Raw genomic sequence first — 26,655 nt, forward strand, 5'->3', positions numbered from 1 at the left:
CTCCTTCCCTGGCTCTGCACGGCAGGTCAGGAGTTACACTCCTCCCCTGGCAGACAGGACTGTGTTTTCTGTGCTGTGGAGTGAGCTCTCCATGGTGAGTTAACTTGAAAATTTCCTCAGGCTTTGAAAGGGGAGGGGCAGAGGCGACCAGCAGCAGAGCTCAAACCGTTTAGCAGAGTAGCACGCATGCTGGGATAATCAGGAGGCTATTGTCAGTGATTTAACCGAAGGGCAGTGTCTACACATGCGCTTTTTCGCAAAAACTTTGCCAAAAAAGACTCTACGCCTCTCGTCTGGGTGGTTTTATTTTGCCCTGTTTTATTTATACTGCCCTGTTTTGTCGACAAAAGGGTCATTGCAGTGTGTACACCAGGATTGTTTTGTCGACAAAAGGTGACTTTTGTCAACAAAACTCTCTAGCGTAGACCAGGCCTTAGGCAGACCTCCCTTCCTTGTCTCTCCCAAACAGCTGCTCTCTCCCTAGTAAGGGAGTCACTTATTTTTCCCCCTCTCCCCCCCCCCCGCTTTGTCCCCCCCATTCCCCAAGAGTCCTTTGTCTCAGTTCCCAGGCTTCTTTGGTTCTACTGTGTTTACAAACTGGGACACCACCACCACTTGAAAAGATTGTTCAATTAATTCAGCAGGGGACTGGAGGTAGGACATCAAGTGAATGGATCCTGCATTGTCTCTTAAGTGTTGGCAGGTGGATGGCTATCTGAAGCCATTGAACTCTTTCCTGCCTAAGTGCAAACATCCTCTTTTTGAATTAACCCCATCCATTCACACAGTAAACAGACAAACAAAAAGAACATATGGGATTCATAAATGTAAGCATGTGAGTACACCCAAAGTCAAGGCATGCTGAAGTTATACATGTGCTTAACTATGTGGTGATTTAGGGTTGTTGCATCCAAGATGCTGAAAATGTCATCCAAGAGTTCAGGAAATGCATAAGAAGGTCTCTGCTGTTTGCTTGTCTTTAAAGTGACCATGCCAATTTTAAAAAGTCCTTTCTGTCTGAAAGTGTTTTGCCCAATATTGTTACAAGGACTGAAAGATTTCATCCTCTCTATTTTTTCAATTTGTTTACTTTGTGCTTTTGATAGCACTTTTTGCATGGTCTTTCTCATTGTCTCTCCTGGAGCAGAGAGTCGGTTTCCCTTGCTGTTTCTGTGAGTCTTTTCATAAGACACTGGGAAGATTACATAATAAAAAGGAAAATTTGTCAAACCATGAAGTTGGCAGGGGAGCTCCGGGGCAGTGAAGCTAATTTTAAACTCAATTTTGAAAACTAACCTAGTTTAAGTGTCTTTTCTGAGATTTCAGCAGCATGCTAGCAGCTTTAAAACAAACAAACAAAAAACTAACAACTCAGATGTCAGTGATGCTCAATATATTTTGGATGCTGCCTTCCCATTTGCTGTATATATTTAATAAAGACCTTAAAATCGTGGTCTGCAGCTTGTAACCTTGTAGCTAACTAGCATTCCTGTAGAGTTCAGACGGCTAGGTGACCTAATCACAATCTTAACACAACCATAGATCAATGTGCCAAACAACTGAGGAGCATCACCAATAGGCCCATTTTATAGTAATTACATGCCTCCCGTCCTAAGTCATTTTTCTGCTCTTCTTTTTGGCTTAGTGTCTTCCAAGTGCTGTAGAAAAACAACAGGCTATATCAATGATGAATATGGGTATGGTGGCTCATGACCACCCTCCTTTTTTCCCTTTTGCTCAAGACATCCTTCCTGTTCTTTTGGCTGCTCAAGTCTCCTTGATTGTCACTCTAGGCTGTCTGGCTTGTACTTTTCCATTCACAAACACCATCAGGAGCTTCATAATGCTGTGCTTGTTCACTGAAAATGAAAATGAAATTAAATGGCTAATCCAGCCATATGAGTGTTTGGCAGAAGGAGGCAGGAATCCAAACATCTACAGACACTGCATAATAGCATGTCAGGGTCTTCTGTGGTCTCATCCTCTTTAGCAGATGTGGGAAGCCTGCACAGCAATATTGACTTCTGATCATAGCAGATGTAGCTCCTTAACACACAGACATAAGTGAGATGTGTTTCCATGAGAAGAGGGAACTGAGACAAAAGGGTGTTGGAGAGAAGCCCTAGAAACAGGTTAGCTTGGAGGAGAAAGCTTAGGTTGATCTTTATGTTGTGTTATTGTTATGTCAACAGAGAACTCCACAGTGTGTGTGTATATGTGTGTGTTTTCATGCACACGCACACAAGAGCACATCTGGGCTGTACAGGGGAGAGGAAAGAACTCAGACCATTTAAAATGGGCTGGGGTAGTGATGGATGGCCACATTTAAGGGCAAGAATGTAAAACTCTACATTAATGGGAAATAAAGCATGAGAAATCCTTTCAGTGGAAAAAGTCACAGAGACTTGTATCAGGAGCAAGTAGCTTTTATAATATATGGTTACCATTTTTGGAATTTGAGCAAAATAAAGACAGAAATCGTGATAAGAGGTTGACCAATCACAAATCGGTCTTTTTAAAAGAAACATATATAGAGTTTGAAGAATATTTGTATGGAAAGTTTGTTTATATTAAGATAAAATGAGTATAAAAATGTACTATTCTACCTGTAGATGTTAAAGGAAAGCAGACAATAGCAGCCAAAATAAATTTTTCATATTTAAACAGCTCCAAGGAGTTGCATCTCACATAGGAATTAAGAAAAAACTCTTTTGTAAACGAAATGCCCATTTTATCATCCCAATAAGGTATTTCAGATGGTGCTGTTTAAACACACACCTTGAATGTATTGGAAGCACTTAGCATCTAACGCTTCACTACATATTTGAGGTTTGCAATAGTTAGTGTTAAACCACGGTCATAAGCATTTCATTGCACACTCATTTGATTCCATAATTTATGGTTTATTAAATTGTTTGGTTTAACGTTACAGTACACGAACATTCAAGTAAACCATATGAGCTACACTGGCACCTTGCAATCTGCCCTGGGGGAAGGGGTGTTGCACAGTTGCACTGCCCCAGAAGCACAACAGGGACCAAATAGTTACTTAGCCACAATTTGGTTCCTGGCTCCCCCTTGCTCCAGGAAGGAGAAGTAATCCGCAGCAGCACTTATCTTGAAGCAGTTTACTCCCTGCTCTTCACCAGCCTAGTTGGGCTGGCATGCACATTTTTGGAGGGAATGGGGGGGAAGATGAGGGCGGAAGGGGAATGATAGGGAGTTGAGTTAAAATCTTTTGGCAGCGCTAGCTGGTCTCCCCACTTTTGTTGTGACCAATGGGATATGATAGCCTGCATAGGAGCCTTACTCCCTTGAACAGATGCATAAGCCAGCTCATGACTGAGCCCTCAAGTGTTATGTGCAGTAAGAAATTAATTTAAAAGTCTACGTTAATGAAATCACAGAAACAAAGGTAAACTACTGAAATAAGAATAGCGTATGGATATTTCTTTGTCTTGACATATAACTCAATTATCTAAGCTTTGTAAAAGAAAAGTAGATGTGTCCTGGATACAGTTTATAAGAGCAGCAAACTTCTATACAGGAAGTGTTCTCTGTGTTAATCAATTGCTAGCAGAATTCAAGGTTAAGCTAAAAGGATACAGTGTTTGAGTTGTGTGCTTGGAATTTTGCTGTGTTTTATGATAAGAAGCAAATAAAAATAATTTCTCCATAGGTTGTACTTTGGGAATAAATAATTGCATGGCATGGCTCAAAGAGGTATCTTCATAACAAACAGCTTTTATACTAAAACCTTGACAAACCACTTATCCTTCTTGAAATACATCCAAAGACAACTCAAGTTCGCTTTACAAAGATTTAGCGTACTGTGTACACTCAGGCACACTATGTTTATAATCCAAATTCAAACACAGGCTCACTAGAAGCCCAGAGGCATAACTAGAATCCTGATTCTAAAAAAAAAAAAAAAAAGAGGGCAAGAAATGGATTATCCAGATTCTTTTAATATTTTTTACCTTTTGAGAGTACAGCAGTTGGGTCAGAATCATTTATTGTTATAGTACGTATACATATTATGAATGATCTGGCCAACCATCATCAGGACAGTATTTATTATCTTTTATTTTCTACATGTATAAGATGTGCCAACCAACCATCTGCAGGTGAACTAACAAACAAAACAAACATATATGCCACCAGCCTAGATCTCATATTGAATTCCATATCATAGGCTGATGGATAGAGTGCACTGTGTAGAGGACAATGCAATTACATTTGGGGTGAAGAAAAAAAGTGTAATATATTTAAATATATTCTCAAACCTGGCCCATCCAGGGAGCATGTTCAACATGGAAACTGGATACTGTGGTAATACTGTAGTAGCCAATATCCATGCTCAGTAAAGAGGAAATGGTTTAAAAAAATAAAGAAGATAAAATGTAAAGCTCAATCTAATCTTATATACTTGCAAAGCAGCATTTAGCCTTAATTGCTGTTTAAATTGCCCCTCAGTCCATATGTGTTTACAGCCCCGGTTGCCCATACACTCACCACCACCTATTGCTAGTATTTTCCTTTCTGTAAGCAGTGACTTTTAACTCACTTCAAATAAGGGCCTCATCCTTCATCACTCAAAGCTCTCACTGAAGTCAGTGGAAGCTGTGGGTGTAGAAGGAATGCAGGGCTGAGCTCAAAGTGTGTTTACTGGAAAGACAGCTGCAATTTCTGAGTTGCATCTTCTGTGTTTCTGCTTCTAAACTGCTATCCTCAGTGCACACAATAATGTGGTTAAAGCTTTGGAGTTCCCTGCAACTGAAGCAAACTAATTCTTCTGGCCAGTATAAAACCGGAGAGAGTTATAGTCTGTATGAATAACCTGAGGTGATAACATTGTAGCGCCTCAGAAAGGATCCCTATTAAAATAAATAAAAGTACTTATACTTCGGTATGATTTGTGTTACCAAGAAAACACTTATTCAAGAGCCCCCAGCTCAGTTCCTAGTAGAACAGTGCTTTCATGAACTCCCCTACCTACACAGAGCCCCTCTAGTAGATTATAAACCAGGGAAAGAAAACGAATGGAAGTTCAGTAGATCTATAAAGAAAAAGTATAGACTTTACTTCTTTCTATAGCTTCTTCCTCCTATTGCATTGAATGGATTGGGTACGGACAACAAACAATCAAAGCTGTAGACCAAAAAGCAGGAATTCTAGCATACTTTAGCGGAATACATACATGGTAACAAACATCCCTGCATTCCTATGCAGCACAGAGAGATACCATACTTATACATGATTATGCTGAATGAAAATTCACTCTGCTTCCTAGAGGTACGTTTATGTTTAGAATTGGCAGAATTTGATTTTATTTTTAAGATTTGTTTTCATTTTAACTTTATTTTTACACATGCTGAAAATTAAAGGGGGTGTGTGTGTGGAGGACTGGGGTTAGAGTTAGAGTAGTGCAGACAGCAGGGGCTCTTAGCACTGACAGCGGGGCTCCTGGCATGGCCAAGGAGCCTGAGTCACCAGGGCGCAAGGTTCAGGGGAAGCTGCAGTCGTGGCCCAAGGGAGCAGAGACTCCCGTCAGGACTGCAAAGAGGAGGATGAGCCCCCAGCTGCAGGGTGCTGCTGAATAGCTGCTGCCTGGTGATGGCTCTCACATGCTGACTAGTGAGTGAGAGAGCAGGGCTGTGACAGAGGATCTGCGTGAGGCACCCTGCATGGTCGTGGGGCCAGAGACACACCATCGCCCCAGGCACAAAGCATGGGGAAGGCTGCAGTCCTGGTGCGGCAGACCACAGATCCCTGGCCAGGGCTCCAAAGAGGATGGGTCCCTGGCTGTGGCGGAGGCCACCCACAGCTGAATAGTTCCTTCCCTCACAGCCAGGGGCTTGTCCTTCTCTTCCTCCCATTCCTGGCTGGAGGTCTCTGCTCCACCCCGCCAAGACCGCAGCCTCTCCCCACACCTTGTGCCTTCAAGGATCAGGTGCCACCAGCCCTGTGACAGCCCAGTGAGCCCTCTGCAGCCCTACAGTGCACGGTAGAGGGAAGGGGGACCAGAGGAAGTCCATGACAGCAGCAGGGCTGCAGAGGGTTGGCTGGGCTGCCACAAGGCTGGTAACACCTTGCCCCTGCAGGCGTGAGGGCGGGCGGGAGGGAGGAGGGGAGGAGGCTGCACTCCTGCAGTCTGTTCCTGATCTATTTCTTTCCCCCCACCAATCAATTTCAGGGTCAGCTGAAATCAACATTTACACACCTCTCTCAATTTAAATTGAATTCTCCCAAGCCTGTTTATCTTCTATGCACAGTTACAGAATTACTAACTGTAGTTTGATAAAAGCAAAAAGCTTAATTATAGGAGGGGAAGTACAATCTTAAAAACAAGTTTTAACAAAACCAACTGTTCAGTGTAATCACTCTGCAATGCCTACAGTAGGCCAAGAAAACAGGAGTCACTTCATACGTTAATTATTTTGAAGTAACCATGAGTTAGAATACTAGTGCTTCCCTCCTTCCAATATTGCCCACCTACTGTTTGCACAGATACACAGAAAAGACCAATAGGTCCCCCAATTCTTGTGACCTCTTATGCCACAGGAAGTGTCAGGAGCTAGTACGCATCTAGAAATAGCAGTAACCACAGAATACAGACACATATATGCCAGTCCTTGTGGGAGGGGGTATGTAATAATAATATTAAAATATATACAATAATAAATAAATACTAATACTATTATAACTGCCATACTTATCTGATGAATCCCTGCCTCATTGGTCACACACACTCCAACTTCAGCAGTGAAATAGGCAGAGGTATAGACAGAGAATCAGTCAGGGATTCATGGTGTCATGCAGGGTGGAAGCTGAATGGCGTATCATAAATAAGGCAGAGGAGCCCACACTAAACAGTGAGAACAATACTCGACAGTTTCTTCATTTATTGTGCACCATCCAACTAGGGATGTAAGCAGCTAAACATTTAAATGGTAAGCAGCGGTCTTTCCGTTTAGTAATTCGTTTAAACGTTGCCCTGGGGAGAGCAGCGTGGACTCTAGGCTAGAAGAATTCAGCAGTGCCCACTCCCTGCACAGCATTGCACCTGCCTGCGTTTGAGCTGGTGCAGGGGACTGGCTGCCCAAGTGCTGGGCTCAGCGCCTCCCCGCCGAGCGAAAGCTGCCCAGCTGTGGCTGACAGCAACCTTGAGGTAGCTGCGTGGAGGCTGGGGCCGGGCCAGAAGGAAGTCAGCAGCACGGGGAGGCTGTGCACATGGGAGGCGAGTGGGACTGGGGATGGGGTGTTGCAGGGAGGGACAATGGGTGAGGGGCTGGAGGGGGGCTGGGACTCGCGCATGCGCAGGGGAGAGCCCTGGCAGCTCAGGGGTTTAGCGGTGGCGCCAGCTGAGCTGAGCAGGCAACAGTGAGTGAGCCAAGACCCTCGGGCGGCAGCAGCTGAGGTACACCCACGTGAAGAGTCTGGGAGGTCAGGCGGGCACAGGGGGCGTCCCTGGTTCCGAGGCAGGGCCAGGAGCACGTTGGGGGGTGGATGGGCTCGGGGGGTGGGCAGGGCACGGAGTTGCTTTATTGCCCCACCCCCACGGGCTGGGGGGCAGTAGGCCCCACGCACCCGAGGTGAAGTATGACTGGAAAGCCAGAGCAGAGGCACCTCCCCACTCCAGCCAGAGCATCCATGGCCCCGTCCTCCCTGCCCCCAGCACCCACCTCACCAGACAAAGCCTGCACCAGCTGCCGGAGCATCCCCATCTCCCCGCAGCCATGCTACCGTGAGGACCCCCGCACCCTCCCCATTCACCCAGGTGGTGCAGCCACCGCTGAGCACATGCAGTGGGGGGTGTGCCGGTGTCCTCCTCCCCACGCTGCGCCCCGGGCTGGCGCCACTCACCAGGGAACCACACAGCATACTGGTATTAGATTGTTTAAATGACCATTTTATTTTATCATTTAAATGTTTGTTTAGTTAAGTTTAGGTATTTTATATCCCTGCATCCAACCTGCAAACTGAAAAGACATGAGGCCAGAGGAGATTTATGAATTATGGGGATAAAGAACTACGGTGGGAAAGTGTTAAGGCTGCCTGTGCAACTTGCACTTTGGCATATCCTGACCTTTGAGTGCTTCACTTGGCAATGTTAACTCTCTTTTGATGTCATTTTTTCTTTAGAATATAAAGAACATTTGCTTAACTAAAAGCTTGGACAGTATAGAAAGAGTTTACTACTAAATTTGTTATTGCCACCAAGTATTCTTTAACATACAATGGTGTTCTTTGTAGGGGGAAGAGAGGTGGGGAAGGGAGAGAGATACAGTGCTAGCTGTCTATTAACCTTCTAAATCCTTTATTCATGTTGCACAACGAATACAATGCACCAGTGTATTTGGCTTTGCTTCTGCATCAGGAGCTGCTTTGAGTGAGAGAAGAAAAATGAGGTTGTATTTATTTTTCATTCATGCTTTTTATTTTCCCAGTGAAGTTTAGAAAAAGTATTGAAAACCAAGATTAACTATACACACCTTCTGTAGTTGCTTACTGTAAGTGGGGGGGACGGGACAAAGACCTAATTTGTATTTGTATTACTTGGCTCAAGGAGGATTCCAGGGCCAGGTGATCAAAATATTAGCGTATGGAACTGTTTCTGACAAGTGATACATAGCAAACACCTGTAAATCTTTCTTCTTCCTCTTCCTCCCCCACTCTCACTAGCTACTATTTCAAGATACATTAAATATCAGATCCTGCACTTCTTCGTAGAAGTATCGTTTGAGTGAGGAGAATCTTACTTTCTACAAATTTATAAGCATCTGCATCATACTGTCAGTTTAAAAGTTCACCCTAATGTGTTCCTCTTTTGTTATATTCTTTTTTTTTAAGACTCCTAATAAATGCTTAATGGAAATAAAAATTATTTGGGGATCACTACTCAGTTCAGAGGAGTGAGGGAAGGGAAAAGGTTGCCAAAATCCCCTTAGTTCCCATGGCAATATCAAGAGGCATAGAAAAGGTGCCTATATGTGTAGTAACCTCCTCCTCAGGAGGTTTTATTACTATGAAATCCAACCCAACCCTCACTGAAGGAAGTTTTCACAGTTTAAAGAAGATAGTTAGAAAAAGAAAATACATGTTTTATGACTGGGTATAAATCAATAGCATTTAATGCCCAATAGTCTACACATCTCTACAGTCAATGACTAGAAAACGACCGTGAAAGAATTTCTAAAGCGAAATTAGTGGAGTGTTAATTTTTTTTTGTTGGGAGGAGGGAAAAGCACAGTGGGAAGAGAAGAGAATGGGAGCACTTAGCTTCAACTCAAAAAGCTGCATAATAACCTCTTCTCTGTTATGCCTGGTAGCATATAAACAATGGACAATACTCCAGTAGAGCTGACTGTGCAAATCAATAATAATTGGTGCTATTTAGTTTAATTAGTTCACAAACAATCTTGAAAATTAAGTTTCAAATATTAGCTTCTAAGTGGGGAGAGACTACTTTGAGGCATGACCACAAAAGTTATTGTGAAGTTTGGTAACTTCTTTTTAACCCACTATTAATATAGTGCTTATAAAAAGGCATGGCCTTTCCATAAAACATATGGAAACCTTTCAAGCATGTCTAATATCTAGGACCCAAAGATCAAGCATGAGCAATAAAGGAGGAAGTTACAGACAGGGAATGCAAGAGGAGATGAAGACATGAAAAGATGTGTGCGGAGGTGGAAACACCCACAAACAGCATTGCTGAGGTAGCAACAGGCTGATTTGTGTTGGCACAAACGACATGAAAGGAGAGGTCAGTGTCAATGATGACAAAGATTAGACAGTGGAGGCAACTGAAAGGTGTGTCAAATGGAGTGTTATTCTATCGTTAATTTTATAACATTCATTAAAGACTTCAAGTTACAGAACATTGCAAAGTTACAAGAAAGCTTGCAATCAATTCTACCAAACATGATTAACTCCATGCCCCAGTACCTATTGGTTTACATAAGGTAACCATTCTCCCCATCAGCACCCGTAGTAGGCCAGCCCTCAGTTTGGTCCAAGTCTTCAAATGTTTTCCAAAATTTTTTCTCCAGCCACGGCAGAAATTTAGACACACCCTACAATTTCATAACACCAGAGTAACTCATCATTAGAAGCTTCAAAATGGAAGCATGACAAACTTTTACAATATAATCATTTAGTATAAAAAAGCTACAACAGAAGCTGAAGCTGAATGTGAAAGGCCACACTCCTAAGAGACAAACATTGCAAGTATTTAGCCATCTCTACCTTTTGCTATTTGTTCTCATCCCACCTGCACTACACTAGAGTAGGCTAGGATCCTACATTACCACACAGACTAAAATACTTGGATATTACAATCTTACACACCTTAAACCCATTTACTTTCTGGTTCACATGCACCAAGCACAGCAATGACAATATTACAGTCACTCCCAACTCTTGAACTGGATACTGTGTTTTCAGAAACACGTGAAAGTTATTTCGTTTTAAATCTGGGTGAGTTAAAGGAATTATTTGGACATTATAAATATCTCCTCCTGTTCTGTGCATTTTCTGTTAATTTTATTTACACAGACACACACACAGTTTCTGGTGAATCATGGTCTCCAATCCCTGATACCTTATGCCACAAGCCAGTCCTGGACCTCAGACCACCACCACAAATCTAATCAACATCACCTAAACCCTAAAAACAAGGGTGCATCTATAATTACTACATAATGTTAGCACTTACCATTATACAAGAGAAGGTAAGTCTGTTCACCTGTCTGGGCCTCTCCAGCCTCACACACACACCTGTGCATGCCATTCATGTGAGCACAGAGGTGAAAGAAAGGAGACACTTCCCGCACATGGTAGCAAAGGAAGTGAGGGAGGGAATGGGGAGACACTTCCCCTCCTACTGGGACAGGAAGGATATAGCTCCAACATTGCTCCCCCCCACCCTCCGAACCCTCGCACACACATACACCAATCTTGGTGTGGGGCAGAAAGTTATAACCCTCCTCAAGTGTCCAGACATGCAAAAAAAGTAAAACTACTACTACTATAATACAGCTAGCAGGAACTGAATCCAGTGTTCCCCACAGCACTACCTGGCTATCCTGCCTACCTGATTTGGCACAGAGAGAAGTAACTGACAGCACAGACATCAACCACAGCAATAGCGTTCAGTGCTATTACTGTATCATAGTAGCAGCACCAGTAGCTGCTCAGCCTGCTGTTCTTATGATGGTCTCTGCACTATCAACATTTCTAAAATAATAGACTAGCTGTAGCCTCAGACCCAAAAGCCACTGAAGTTCCAGCTAGAGTCTTCCATTCAGTTCCCAAATATCCACTCACCAATTATATAATATATTATTTGTTATGTTTATTCTGCCATTGTTTTAGAGTATGTAAAAATACAAACACATTAAAATTTAAATATTTTCAGTTTCAAATCTACTTATAAGTGCTTTGATGTGTAAAAATGGAGAACAAAGCATCAGAGTTCTTTTAAATAAATTGCAATCATTTACACTTTAGGCACCTAATTATGCTGAAAATGAAATTACACATTTAAACAGATGATCATGTCCCAGGGCTAGTCCAGTTGATTTGCCTCTTCTTTAGCAGTATAGCTTCTTTGCTCTCAAACTTCTAAAAGCATTACAGTACATGCAAGTGTGAATCTATGTACAAATGGTCTGAAATGTTTACATACATGCACTGGGTGAACATTTAGCCCTTCCCATCTTATTTACTACAACTAAAAACATAGCCTAATGCAAGCAGCCTTATGCATGCCAGTTGTAGCATCATAGTTTATATCAAATGCTGAGTTACGTTTTGTTGGTAGGGGGTTTTTTTTGTTTGTTTGTTTTTTTAATCAAATGCAAACTTTAGGTTCTGGTATTTTGTAAATGCAAAAGAACATCAGCTAAAGCCATGAAATACATGTTATTTACACTTCAGCAAGGCTATTTGTTATCAAACTTTTGAACCAGAGTTATATTTCTATATTATGGGAAGGATACAATTACCGTTTTACATTCCCTTTCTCATTCTGTGTAACCATAGCATCAAGTTAGAGTCATAGGACACCATCCAACAACCCTTGGTGCTATGCAGGCTGAAGTTCCAGACACCCCAAAATAGGATAGGATTGTACAAGCACCCCAAAATAAAAAGGAAGATGCCATCATTACCCCTCCTGTACACAAGCCCCATTAATCCCTAGACTTTGCTGCCTTAGGTAAGAGGGAATTTCTGTCCAATATGAAGTCAAAAAATTGACTTTTAAGATGTAAAGCTTGCCAGAGGCTTAGTTCTCAGCAACAATCAGTGATTTTGCCATGTCTGAAAAAGTTCACTCCATCATTATTTGTAAGCCAAAGTGTTTTAAAATTACACAGGGCAAGACTCTACATGCACACACACAACATGTATATATTATATAAACCCACACAAAAGCCATGCACTCTTGATCTTTCCCTTCCTCAATCACTGTGCACAACCCCATCATCCTGCCCATAGCCTGGGCATCAACTTCGGCCTGGACATCTCTCTAGGTCCTCACATCCAGGCTATGGCTAAACCTTGCCAATGCTGTCTGCATAACACCTTTTAGAAATGACCTTTGTTATCCATCCACACGGTTAAAATTCTCATCCAGGCCCTCATCTCTGTCACTGAATTCTCAGCCCTTGACAAATGCAGTCTTGCATTGCTCATATCCATTCAGAATGCTGCTGCCAAGATAATTTTCCTAGCCCATTGGTTCTCAGCCAGGGGTATGCATACCCCGATGTACGCAGACGTCTTCCAGGGGATACATCAACTCATCTAGATATTTACCTAGGTTTACAACAGACTACCTTAAAAAGCACTAGCAAAGTCAGTACAAACTAAAATTTTATACAATGACTTGTTTATACTGCAATGAAATGTAAGTACAATATTTCTATTCCAATGGACTTATTTTACAATTACATGATAAAAATGAGAAAGCAAGCCATTCTTCAGTAACAGAGTGCTGTGACACTTTTGTATTTTTATGTCGGATTTTGTAAGCAAGTGGTTTTTAAGTGGGTACAAAAGACAAACCAAACTCCAGAAAGGGGTACAGTAGTCTGGAAAGGTTGACCACCACTGTCTTAGCCCATCGCTTTGACCATGCCACCACTCTCTCATCATCCCTCCACTGGATCCCCTTTCTCTATCACATCAAATATAAGATGCTCATCTTCACTTTCTGAAGGTCCTTCACAGTCAATGCCCATCTTGCATCTCTCATTTGCTATTGAGTGGATGACACTTGCCTGCAATCAGTCCATGATGCCAGCCTCCACTTCCGACTTGTTACATTTTCAAACAAGCACCTTCGTGCTATCTCCCATGCTGACCCTGATGCTTGTGAGGAGCTCCCACTAAAAATCTGCAAAACTGACTCATTTTCCTTAAAACTCTCCTTTGCCATGATGCCTACAAAAAGATTGGCAGCGAACAGCGAGGCTGCTGGTGTGCTGAGACCACTGCCTGTCATGTGATCAGTATTGTTTCCTTGTACTCCCCCATCTGACTGAATCCATCTGTTGTCTTATACTTAGATTGTAGGCTCTTCGGGGCAGGGGACCATCTTTCGTTCTGTGTTGTACAGTGACTAGTACAGTAGGGTCCTAATCTATGATTAGGGCTACTAAGTGTTACAATAATAAATAACCACCACAATTAAACACTCTAAAAAGGGGGAGGAAAGGCATTAAACTAAACATTATATTAAATCAGAATTGAGGTTGAGATTTTAAGCAATAAAAAACAAGATATTTAAACTTTGTTCCCCACAGTAACTTTACTGCAACTGAAGAAAAGAAAAGAAATGTCCTATTTTAAAAGATACACAGTTTTTAACCTGACAGCATCCCCATAACTCTGTAAGCTGGTTGGGGGGAGACCACCTGTAAAAAGCACAAGAGGTAAAGAATTCCGAAACAAAAGAAAAAGTAGTTTGTTTCACAGTCAACCATATAAACCATGCAAACTGATAGAACATTTACACCTGTAAATAAAACCCTGAAACTAGGTCTTCCCTTTGGAAGTGAAATTGTGAGAGCTACAGTTTGTAAATTACCCTACGTGGTAGGTACCCATCAGAATTTCAGTTCGAGTCCTTTTTCACTCCCGCAACACACAGTGGCAAGTCACAGTTTATAATTCCTCGTACTTTAGCAAGTTAGAACAAACACTAAAAACAAAATGCTCTCTTTTTAAACTCAGGATAATTCCTATCATACAGGCAGAAATACTGCATGAATGCAGGATTTTTCTTTTGGGAAAGGCACTATTATTTCAATCTTCACTCATCAAAACATGATACACATGGCCTTTGAAAGAAACAATAACTGATGTCTTGAATTGCAAAAGAAATTCACTTCTAGGCAAACCCTTTTTGTTTCTTTACCATGAAAATATCTATCCTGGCACACACAAGTTCAAGCCACCAAGAACACTCAAATTACAATGGGTTTTTTTTGTGGAGGTGCAGATTATAAAACCCTGGAATATTTCTGTTGTAATTAACTGACTACTACTCTAGCAGGATAATTAAAGGTCAATCCTTAATTCAAGTGCCACTACTCACATTTAATAATGTTCTATGGGAGCATCTGGAAACTTGTCTTTTCAGAAGTTCCCATCAATGTGTTCATCTTTGTGTTGTAAAGCTATAATATAAGTGAACCTGAGGGATGGGTGGAAGAAAAGACTAAGCGTAACTGATGTTTCAAACAGGAATGGGCATTTTAAAAATATGTCTAATTTACTGTTTTAATTTCACTCTCTAAAGAGAAAGATACTCAAGAAATGTGATCCTGTTCCAGTTACTGGATTAACTAGGCGGCCTTTTGGCCTACTTTAGAACCCAAATTATTTAAAATGATAACTCATATTTCCAGAACTGCATAACTTACATGTTTATTCATTTTTCTGTTGAGGCGAATATTTTGAGAATTTGAACAGACTATTGAACATACTGCTTTCAAATAGTTAGCCCTTTAAAAGTACTGAGATCATATAGATAAAATGGAATATCATAATGAAATATCCATAGTTTCTACTGCTTACCAGACTCAAACTCACTAAAATCCAAGTTCAAACACAAACCTTGCACTTAAGCACAATGTTTAAGTTCACACTAAACAAGAACTTGTTGGACAGTGATCAATCAATATGTTGAAAGCAAAATTATAAAAACTGTCTTCATTTTCAGTGCACAGCAGCACAGAATAAAGAATATACACAGAAAGTTTTACATTGTTAGCTAGCATGGATTTGAACTGATGCAACTTATCCAGTAAGAAGTGTAATAGAGACACCTTGAAATAGAGCTCAGCCTGCAAGATAGACTCAGTGAGCCCTGCAAGTTTTACAATCTATTTATCATTGCTCAGTACGGGTTTGGCATTGTACAGAGATTTGTGCAATTTAAGGAATGGCAAATGCATTAAAGTTTATCCATTATGTCAGAAGGAAGAGCCTGGTACTGGGAATCCTTCCATTGAACCTGGGGGGAGATAAGAGGACAATGAGGTAGGGAGGGAGGGCTGTGCCTAAATTATACCAAGGAACTTATGTCCTACTTGAACTTTTGACCCCAAGTCTTAAAGAAAAGATCATGAACTGCTGATTAAAACTAAATATAATTGATTTAGATATTGATTTGGATATTTAGCCAGAGAACTAAAAGCACAGTTGAAGAATGTGTAAACTTGAGGGAAAACTAACCAGAAAAAGGAGTGGTCAACAACAAAGAGAACAGCTCACTTTTGTTGACAAAACAGTGAAGGTGTATACACTGAAATACTCCTCCCACCGATGTAACTACTCTGTCATGTCAACATAATAAAACCACCTGAATTCAAGGTGTATGGCTTATGTTGGTGTAGTTAGGGTGTTGCAGTGTCAGTGTACACACCGCCTTCTACATTGGCTGCTGGCTGTCATTCTTGTCAATGTCAGGGCTCTGCTGGAGCTGTGAAATTGACAAGAAAGCCAGACAGCAAGAGCCCAGCTGCCCCCCACTCCCCTGGAGAACTGAGTGGCTGCATCCCACTCCCATTTGGGAGTGGGGCGAGAAGCCCCAGGCGGCTTCTCGGGTCCCTAGTGGGGAACAGGGAGGGGAGAAACCCAGGGCAGCTTCCCCCGGCCAGGAATGGAGAGGCGAGAAGCCCCAGGTGGCTTCCCCGGGTCCCTGGTGGGGAACAGGGAGGGGAGAAACCCAGGGCAGCTTCCCCCGGCCAGGAATGGAGAGGCAAGAAGCCTCAGGCAGCTTCCCCCAGCTCCCCTTGGAAAATGGGGAGTGGGGGGGAGCAGCCCACTGGGAGCTCTGGAGCCTGTGGAGCAGCTGGGCTCCCGCCAGGGAGCTGCCAGTGGACCTGAGAGATGGGGCTCTCAGCTCCCCACACTGCCCCTCTTAGGTCAGTGGAAGCACTCCTGGTGAGGACACACACCACTGACCAAAGGACGGTAGTGCGGACATCAGTCACCGCAGTCATTAATGCGGTGGCTGTAAGTTGTCCTAACACAGGTCAACTTATCTTGGTAGTGTAGATGAGGCCTAAATGTCAAGCTCAGTCATAATTCAGGATCAACATCATTCCAGCTGTCTTTCAGCCCTTCCCTCTCACTTGTTGAGTCTCACATGTCCCACACACAAACACATACATTTTGGCCTTATCTACACTACAATTTTTTACCCAGAATTTCCTACCTTTGCTACCCCTGGGTGAGGTCCCTGGCAGAAGCAACAATGAGAGTACCTGTAGGGAAGAGTCACCAAAGACTGCCAGCTTTTTAAGCACCATGTTATGTAGACTTGTTCTGTGTAGAGTTGGATGACACAGTGTCTAAAACACCAGTGGTGCCAGCCTGGAAACTTGTCTACCGTAGTGCACCTTGTGTTTTCTACCACAGGGTAGAAGTATTGTACAGAGCTGAAGCTGTACATTGTATAAAGCACAGCTGGAAACAGGAACAATGGAAAATGTGGAATAAACACACTACATACCCCCACAAAACACACTGAAAAAGAAAAGTACATTTTAAACTAATGTGATACAAATCCCATTCAAAAACCAGCAGGTGTACAGAAATCTTTAAAACAACAACAAAACCCAACAACTCTGTATTTGGTAGAGCTTGTCCAAACCAGACATCAACAGATTTCCCGCATGGCTATTTCTGATTTTAGTCAGACAAGTGCTTAAAAATTGGATTATCTTACCTGACTTATTTGCTCCCATTTGAGTTATTTAAAAGATTCCCATTGAGTTTAATGGGCTTTGGATCAGCCCCTGAGTATTCGGACTGGTGTGTGCTCATTTTACTGACAAAGACAAGTATTTTCTCCTCTTAGAACCAATACCATTATGAAGAGGACAGCTGGATTCTGTTCTGCCTTGTGCCTATGCGTCTTTCATCATATGCACCAGTGATGTATATCCTACTCTATGTAAAGTATATAAATAGTGATGTATATACTCAGTTTTTAGGTATGGCCTATGGTTGAAGGTAAGGTTGTTTGTTATCTGTGAATTTACACACAGCCCTGCTGTCATTAATTAAGTGTATAAAAGCATACAGGGGCTGTTCACACATAAGCAGGGGGGTTGGTCCTTAATTTTGTGTGTGTTTGTTAGGGGGGGGGGGGGAAGCAACAACAATCTGTAAAGTTACTCATGGACAGCCCCATGCTTAGGGTTTTGTTTCTTAAACCGTAATAAAGATTCTGTGGCCCGAGTTTTATTTGGGTGGGGAAGGAATGAGAGTTTACCTCAGAGCCGAAGCAGTTCATGTGCTCTTCGAGTAAAAGTCTGTAATTAAAGCCACCTTCCTGCACCTACTTAACAGACTTGAGTAAAGCGCAGCGGGCCTCCTCCCGTGCGTCAAGTCCGTTACTCTAGCCCCGAACCGGCGAGTCTGCGAGAGGCTGAAAAATCCCCGCAGAGGCGCGTTGTGAAGTGCACAAGGCGGAGGCGGGGGTGACTCTGCCACAGACTATCCAGCCCCGCTCCCGGCCACGTCTCCCGCTCTGCGCCCGCGGGGGGCAGTGACAGCGGCCGGCGCGGGGCTTGTGGAGTCTCGGCACAAACTTCGCCCCAGCCCCGCCGGGCAGGGAAGCCGGCACTTACCCAGGCACTGGATGCGGAAGCCGGCGGGCGGCTTGAGGGAGCGGCGCGTCCAGCCCTCCCGCAGCACCTCCAGGTGCTCCTCCTTGCCCTGGATCAGCATCACCTGCCCGTCCAGCCAGCCCAGGAAGAAGGTCTCGGCCACGGCCGCCGTCACGCGCGGGTTCCAGAAGTGCTGCATGTTCGCCTGCTTGAAGTCGGCGAAGATCTCGTAGCCGAGCTGGTGGCGCCCGAGCGGCGGCGGCTCCTGGCCCGGCTGCCGCTCGCCGGCCTCCCGCCTCGCGTCCGCCTGCAGGACGATGGCCAGCGAGTGCGGGGCGATCTGCAGAAACTTCTCCGCCTTGCGCGGCATCGCGGCGGCGGCTGTGACTAGCGGGCGCCGCAGCCTCTGCACGAAAGAGCCCCCCCCGGGCTCCCATCAGGGCGGAGCTGGGTGCCGGCCTGCTCACAGCTCCCCCACCTGCACCGGCCGGGCTCTGACCCTGGCGCTGCCCTTTTCCCTGCAGGCCGGCCGGCCCCTCTCCCCTCGCATAGGACAGGGCGGTCCCCTGACCCCCGCTGCAAGGGTGTGGCGCGGTGCGCCCCACCCACCTGCCTGCTGCTGCCCCGGGACGCGGCTGCACCGCGGCGCTAGGCGTTGGGCTCCGCCTGCACAACCTGCCCGCCGCCGCCGCTTCCCCGCCCAGCCAGCACCTCTGCGAGCCCCGGCCTCGTGCTCCCCAGCGAGCCTGCGCCCTGGGGGGGGGCCCTGTAGACACACGTTACCTCCTCTTCCAGGCTCCGCGCCCAGCTCCAGGCATGCTCTACCCGGGCTCCAAACCGGGCACCTCGGGGCGCCGAGTCCCCTGCTCCGGCTTCTTGCTGAGGGGCAGGCGGCGAGGTCTCGGCTGGAGCTAACACGGGGAAATGAACCGTCCTAGGAAGAGAGGAGGCACAAGGGGAGGGGGATCGTGCCTGAACTAAACGGCGATCGCTCGCTCGAGCTGCCCCTGAGGTTTGCTAAGGGAGGAGGGGTAAGTGCAGCCACTAGAGCCTGCCTCTCTCGGTCTCTAATACTGATCACTTTGCTGCTCCTCCTCCCACGGCTTAGCTCCGCTGCTCCTGCTCCTGTATCTATTACCCCCTTAGCCCAAGGGCCCAGGAAACTCAATGCGAGCTCTTTCTTGGCCTGACAAGCTGTGCAAGTGTTGCCACAGCTACCCTGTCTGGTTGCGTTAAAAACAAAATTCCTTACCTCCCTTGGAAGTGACACCTCAGATGATTACGATGGAAAGACGGTGTGTTTAGCCAGTTTTCATACCCAACTGCAAGCCCCATGGCGGTTTGTAGACAGGTGAAGTACATTGCTCCTGGTCCAAAAAGTTTGCATAAAACTCTCACTGACTTTTTACCATTTATGCTGGTTTTGTCCTTTTTTACCTTTCTCTTGGCTTGGACAATAAAAGCCAAAGGAGCTAGTGCCTGAAAACCTACATGAAACTCACATTTAGCGTTTCTTTTTCACCTTCCAACTGAGAATCTCAAAGCACTTTACAAACATTAATGAATCAACTCTCACCATCCTCACAAGGGTGTTGTATTGTCCCTTTTTCACAGCTGGGAAAACGGAGGCATAGAGAGAGGCCTGATGTTCAGAGGACTTAGTACCCGCAATACCTACGAAATTCAATGCACTGCTCCTCTGACGATCAGGCGCTAATTGGTTTGCCACAGGTTATGCAAATGTCCATAGGAGAGCCCAGATTTCCAAACCTCGGGGAAGTCTACAGTGGCACAACTATGGCACTGCAGTTGTGCTGATGTAGCGCCATAGTGTCGACATTTGCTACAGTGACAGAAGAGGTTTTCCTGTCAGTGTAGTTTAATTCACCTTTCCAAGAGGTGGTAGCTTGGTTGGTGGAAAAATTCTTCCATCGACTTAGCCATGTCTACACCAGCGGTTAGGTCAACCTAAATATGGCACTCAGGGTGTGAAGTTTTTCACAGCCCTGAGTGATGTAATGAGGTGGATCTAATTTTTAAGTTTAGACCAAGCCTTTTAGTTGAGAGCTTTTACCACAAGACCATCCTTCCTCCCCAGGTTCTTCATTACCCTAAGGCTTGAGTTGAAGACACTACCAGGGGTTATTTATTTTTTGTAAACTTTCATTTTTAAAAATCATGGAAACACTGGTTTCCTATTAATCTTCAGTTTTGTAAGTTTTTTGCCACCTTCCCAGATGCAAAGAAGGAGAAGGTTGTGCCCAAAGCCCAGCCTCACCAAATTGATCCCAATGAGTCCAAAATTAATTGACAGTATGCTTTCTATAATAGTTATATCTGGTCTACATGGGCTAAGCAGACGGTATTTAAACTAAATTAGCATGAGCTGGGTTGCAGCCTGTACAACTATCATGTCGTCTTCGATTTCATTTTCAGCAATACTGAACTAATTTGTGTCCTTGGGTTTTAGAGATGGCCTTATAGGAAACTAAATAAAACATTTTTTGTCACCTATTTGGGATTGCACTCATTCCGTCAATTAGAGAGCACACCGCTTTTCTATTTGTAGTAGCTCTTTTCCAATGGCTTAATATTTTATCTTATATCAGTGTTTCCAAGCTGAAGGGGCTCTCTTGAGGTACCACACTGTATCAGGGGGATAGGCAACAGAGGAGAGGGTCAATGTGCTTGCAGAAACTGAAGCCTTGTTGACCTAATAAGACTTCAAGTAAAATTTTCAAATGTGCTAAGTGACTTAGTAGCTTAAGTGAAAATGGGAGTTAGGTGCCTAAATACCTTGAGATTCGGGGCCTTAGGAGCTTAAATCCTATTGACTTTCAATGAGACTGAAACCTTGCACTATACTATACTAGCACTTATGCCAGCAAAGCTTTTGTCGCTCAGGGATGTGGGAAAAACACCCCCCTGGGTGACATAAGTTTTGCTGGCATAAGGGCTTATATCGTGCTCTCCCACCAACATAATAAAACCACCTACATGAGTGGTGGTAGCTATGTCGGCGGTGGAGTGTCTTCCACCAACATAGCGCTGTCCACACAAGTGCTTATGTCGGCAAAGCTTATGTAGCTCAGAGGAGTGTTTTTCCCCACACCCCTGAGTGACAAAAGTTTTGCTGGCATAAGTGATAGCATAGACAAGGCCTTAGGCTCCAAAGTGCCTAACTCACTTGAAAACAGCACTTAAGACTCCAAGGTCAGTTAGGTGCTTTCGAAATTTTTATCCTACATCTCGCTCTCATTGTGCCCCCAGTGTAGCTGGCTGTGAGTGCAGCTAACATAATACAGGGCGGAGGGCCAGACAGCAACTTACCAGCCCATTCAAGATTCACATCTCTGCTCCCATAGCACTCAGGTTATCCTGGGTGTGCCAAATGGATGGCTCTTGCCCCAGCAGCAATAGCCTTTTGGAGAATGAAGAAGGGGAACTGGAGCTATAAGGAAGAAGAGTCAGCACAAAAGTGTAAATGAGCTAAAAAGAAGAAAAAGAAAAACAGTAGAGAAAAAAAAGATGAGAGAAGGGGGAAAAAAAAGAAACAAGAAAGAAAAATGGACAGGAGAGAGGAGATATGGCAGCTACAATATCAGGGTGTCATATGATGGCACATGTTGAATAGACCTACCCATTAATCCATCCTAAGGGTTGGGGGGCTCCAATGAAAGAGGTTGGGGACCAGTTCCTTCTATGTAGTTCACCTATTAAATGGTACATTTATTTTCCTATTTCTCCTGAATTCCCTGTCCCTGTTACCAACATCCCTTTCTCACCTTTATACATATTTTTGTTTTCTTACTCCTCTGTTTGGTATTTAAAAACCAACTCTTCTCTGATATCCACCCACTCATCTATTTACCCTTTCACATAATTCTTTGCATTTGATTTGATGCTCTAAGAGCACTTTACCAACATCAGTCAAATTTCACAACATCCATTTGAGGCAAACAAGCATTATGATAATAATTTTACAGCTGGGCAAAATGAAAGGTGAAATAATTTGTTCAAATGCATACAATGAGTCACTGGCAAAGTCTGGAACAAAACCTGTGAATTCTGACTCCCAGTTCCATAAACCATTCTCTAGCAGCCAAGCTGGCAAGACATAGATTCCTGACTCTGCTCTGGCAATTATGACATTCTTGATAGCCCAGTTGTCACATTTTCTAACAAGCACCTTTGCATTTTATCCTGTGCTATCCTTTATTCATGGAAGGAGCTTACTGTCAGCATCCATGAAACCATCTTGTTGTCCCTCAGATCCCTCCTTAAAACTCTCCTCTGCCCTGATGCCAGGAAAAAGCCTCAACTATTGTCAGGCAGCTGATGTGCTGCAATCACTGCTTATGACTCCATTCATACTCATCTCATTGTTTCCTTGTACTCCCACTCCTCACTCTATTGTATCCATTTGTTGTCTCTCATCTTAGACTTACTGTAAATTCTTCAAGATAGGGACTGCCTTTGTTTTTGTACATCATCCATTCTAGCACATCATCTCGATCTCTGAGGCCCCAAGTTGCTACTGCAATACAAATGAACAATGATAATCAGTCTTCATCTCCACTAGCTAGGTCTACTTTTTCTTCAAATGTTTCTGAAGCAAGTCTCATGATAAAACTATTTCATCTAACTTCCCCCCTGCATCTGAGATGTACTCGAGCAACTCTTCTTTTTCAAGTTCTATGTTGTTGGAGTTATTCCCACCCCTTCCCATAGTTTAGGATTGTCGTCAGCTACCACAGTTAACTTTGCAATATTTGTATGATCCTCTGAACCCTCTCTCGTTAATATTCTCTTCCTCTCCACCTCCCTCTTTTAGCTTCATACGTTCTATCATCCTGCTCTCTGTGATACTCCTACTTCCTATCTACCAACCATCCTCCCACTTCCTCATAAAACCCACTTTATTTCCAGGAACCCTTCCACTATTGGTCCCCCTCACAATCTCTCTCTCCACCATTACCTAAACTTTTGTTTTGTGTTCTCTCTTGTCTGGCTTAGTCTGTAAGCCCTTCCAGGCAGGGAGGTGTCACTGTTCATGGCAATTGTACCTGTATTCCCCCTCAAGGGCACCCACTCTAAGCTCCTGGTTCCTCAGCCATCACCCACTCTTGGGCAGACATCCACATCTCTTGCCCTCCTGAACGGGAGTTTTCCAGGCTGCACAGTTCCCTATCTACATTATGATATCCCCAGCAAGGCCAACTGCCTAAAAGGGTCAGCGTCTGTCCTTTGCTTTCTCTTTGGAGGCTATAAACAGCAGTAATTGCTAAACAGTCTCTATTTACCACACAGCTCTTTGTAAGCAAACACATTTATTCTTAAGGTGAAAGCATTACAGATAAAACATATAAAAACAATAGAAGTTCTTATACGCATGCTAAAAGATTACCAGAGGTGACCCATCAGTCTTATGCGGCCTCAGTAGGCCAAAGTCCTTCCAACTCTTCTCAGGAAGGATTGGGGCCTTGCTTGTTCAGCAGGTCCTGTCCATCTACTGGATCAAAAAGAAGGCACTGAGTCAGTTTAAACTCAAGCTATTTATCCAAGAGTCCTTTCTTTGTCATTTGGTCTCTGGATAATCCAGTCTGAACGGGTGTAAGCGAGCCCCTCCAGGTGGTGGTACTTCCTTCTCTGGAGGTATTACACCCTGAGTGAGTGTGCCTTATCACCTCCCACTGTTCTTAGTTCCTGGAAGAGCTGTGATCACCCACCCCATAGAATTACAAACAATCCTTGGACCACAATAATACATAAACGTAATACAGTAAGATCTCCCATTGATATTGCAGGAAATTACCATATCTGTCACAGGAGGCAAAAACACATCTGTTATTCTGTGTTGTAAAGCACTATGAACAGTATGTTTGTTAGTAAATATTTAGTATTAAAAGTGACACGAAAGTTAGCTATTTTGTACAATCATACCTTGTTTTTTTACTTATACAACACATATGAAAAAGAAACACTTTTTTTCTGTATTTACGGTCCCTACTCTATTGTTCACTAATGAGATAGAAAAGAAATGACAGGTGCTGATGATTACTAAGATCTGTTTAAACTGGTCTAAACACATTTATACACACGTGCAAGCGAGAAACATAACAAGGTAAATGAAAAGATAATGGGTGATAATTTGTCCAACGGGTGTCTGGTTGAGTATAGTAACTCTGGCATGGTAGAAGTATATCATACTTCCAGGACCAGATCCAATTCACGTTAAAGTCATCATAAAGACTCACATTTACTTCAGGATGAATTAAATTGGACCCTTGGGCCTTGATTCAGAGTATATTGAAGTCAATGGAAAGATTCCAGTTGACTTCAAGAATTTTGGATCAGAGCCTTGGAATTTTAAACTAAATACATTATTTATCAATCTCTATTCCCTTCTTTTTTCTCATTCTATCATTGATTGATTCTATCTGTCCCTATGTCATTTTTTCTTATTGCTCATTTTGGTTTATTTTCAGTTTATTGCTCTCTCCTGCTATTAAAAACAGTATCTCCTTTCCTCACATTCACTGTTTAACTCTCACTTCAGTGGACCTCTTTCAAATATACAAGATCTGTAGAACTTTAACTGAAATTTATAAATACCTCTGAAGTATTTAGAAGGGGTGGAGGTTTTCCTTGCGACTGGCATGAAACCCCTCAAGATTTAGACAAATCTCTTTGGAAGGAGCCTGCAGCATATTGTATTTATTTCTTGTAGCTAAGAGCAGAAAGCCAAACAAACCCAATAGAACTGTATTCAGAAGCTTGTTCATGTTGTTTGATCCAGAGCTTAGGTGTCTCAAGCCTGTCTGGGGGCAAACATCTTAATGAGTTTTAAGAGAGAATGGGACACATTTATGAGTGCAATTATATGAGGGGGTTGCTTCTGATGGTAGGGGGCAGGGCTCTGGGGCTCACCCAGTTTATGTTTTATGTTCCTAAAAGCTCATGCTTCGGGGCTTCAGCCAGCCACCAGCAGGAGTTGGAGGGGATTGAGGGTTGGTCTCCTTACTCTGAAACATCATAGATGGTCACGGCTGGAGATGGGGCACTGGACAGGGATCACTCAGCATCTGAGGTCACATTGAGCATTCTCCCTCTCCGCTGCATGTCTGGCTGGTTCTTGTTCACATCCACAGAGTCTAACTGATCACTATATGTGGGGTCGGCAAGGAATTTTCTACCAGGTCAGATCTGGCAGGGACCTTGTGGATTTTTATCTTCCTCTGCAGCATGGAGTGTGGTCACTTGCTGGGATTATCTCATTTAATCAATTCCCTGCTGTGACCCGTCCGTGCCTAGGGTAGACACCTGAAAATGCCAAGGTCAGGGCAGGCTGTAAAAGGAGAGCAGATTCTCCCAGGACTGGTGGGTGACACTGAAGTCAAACTTCCCAGTCAGTCACAAACAGTGCTTCTGATTCCCCACACTGGTTATCGAGAAGCCAAAATAAAAATATAAACAACCCCCTTTACTGCATTTCAGTCTCTGGCTCCCAATCGGCCACTAGGTCCAGTAAAGAGATCAGTTACTTAAATCTCTATGCTATTTACCAAAAAGGTTTCTCTTGACCCCAAAGGGTCAGCCACAGTACCAGATCAATATAAGTTTGGATCTTACCCAAAATACCACACTGCCAGCCAATCCTTTAGTAACTAAACCTAAAGGTTTATTATAAAAAGAAAGAAAACAAACTATAAGAGAAATGTTTAAAGGATTAAAGCAATCAGACACATACAATTGATTTGAAAGTCCATATATATCAGGTTTCTAATAGAATTGTGGAGTTTGCAGGCTTGTATAGTCCCTCTGGTGTACATCCAGTACCTGGATGGGTCTCAGTTCTTTGTTTCACAGCTTCAGTTCAGTTGTAGATGAGTTGATCCGGAGGTAGGTAGGTGGCTGAAAGCTGGAGACGACTGAAGACAAAATGGATGTCGTGCAGCTGCCTTTTATGTCCTTTGGCCTTTGCCATGCTGCTTGTGGAATTTTACAGGAATAAGATGGCGTCCAGGGTCACATGAGTGACTGGTGACTCATCAGGTATATCCCTGGCTTTTCCCCGTGGGCCCATTGTACCTGTGAATTTCTTTAATGGGCCATTAAGATATATCAACCATATCCATAACTTCCATTACACATATAACACATGAACATAAACATTATCATCTTACTTAGCACATTATAGACGTTCTAACAGTACCCGACACGGCATATCTCATATGAATTATTATGATTTTGACATACTGATGTTAAATAATATAATAAATGTCCCCTACCCACCATCCCCAATCCAGACAGTGTGACACCTGCCACCTGCAGGGGCTTTGGGTACTGGTGACCTTGGTCCCTCCTACCTTTCACTGTTTCACACAATAGTTTAGTCTCTTATGGGCTGCAATACTTTGGTCTCATTTTGGTTGTTGGGTTTAGTGTGCAGATGCTGTGTAGTGTGGCCTGTGATAACTAGGAGGTCAGACTAGATGATCTGGTGAGGGTTTTTTCGGGG

At 43.6% G+C, this 26,655-nt stretch overlaps 1 protein-coding gene across 9 annotated transcripts in view; it reads right to left on the reverse strand.

The window, feature by feature from the left end:
• LOC137155422 (storkhead-box protein 1-like) overlaps nt 1-19,271 on the reverse strand; it is a 129,695-nt gene extending 110,424 nt beyond the window's left edge. For 5 of the 9 annotated variants that reach the window (XM_067551670.1, XM_067551673.1, XM_067551671.1 and 2 more), the window contains exons 1-2: nt 18,918-19,271; nt 18,156-18,540 (exon numbers count right to left, since the gene is read on the reverse strand). In XM_067551670.1, the coding sequence (XP_067407771.1) occupies nt 18,156-18,504 (349 nt within the window). In that variant the 5' untranslated portion in view covers nt 18,505-18,540; nt 18,918-19,271. The other 4 variants (XM_067551667.1, XM_067551669.1, XM_067551675.1 and 1 more) reach the window with 3 other exon arrangements.
• Between the last annotated feature and the right edge of the window lie 7,384 nt (nt 19,272-26,655).

This window comes from Emydura macquarii, unplaced genomic scaffold (genome assembly GCF_026122565.2).
Source record: "Emydura macquarii macquarii isolate MOO-44397 ecotype Brisbane River unplaced genomic scaffold, CSIRO-AGI_Emac_v2 contig_1363, whole genome shotgun sequence".
NCBI lineage: Eukaryota > Metazoa > Chordata > Testudines > Chelidae > Emydura > Emydura macquarii.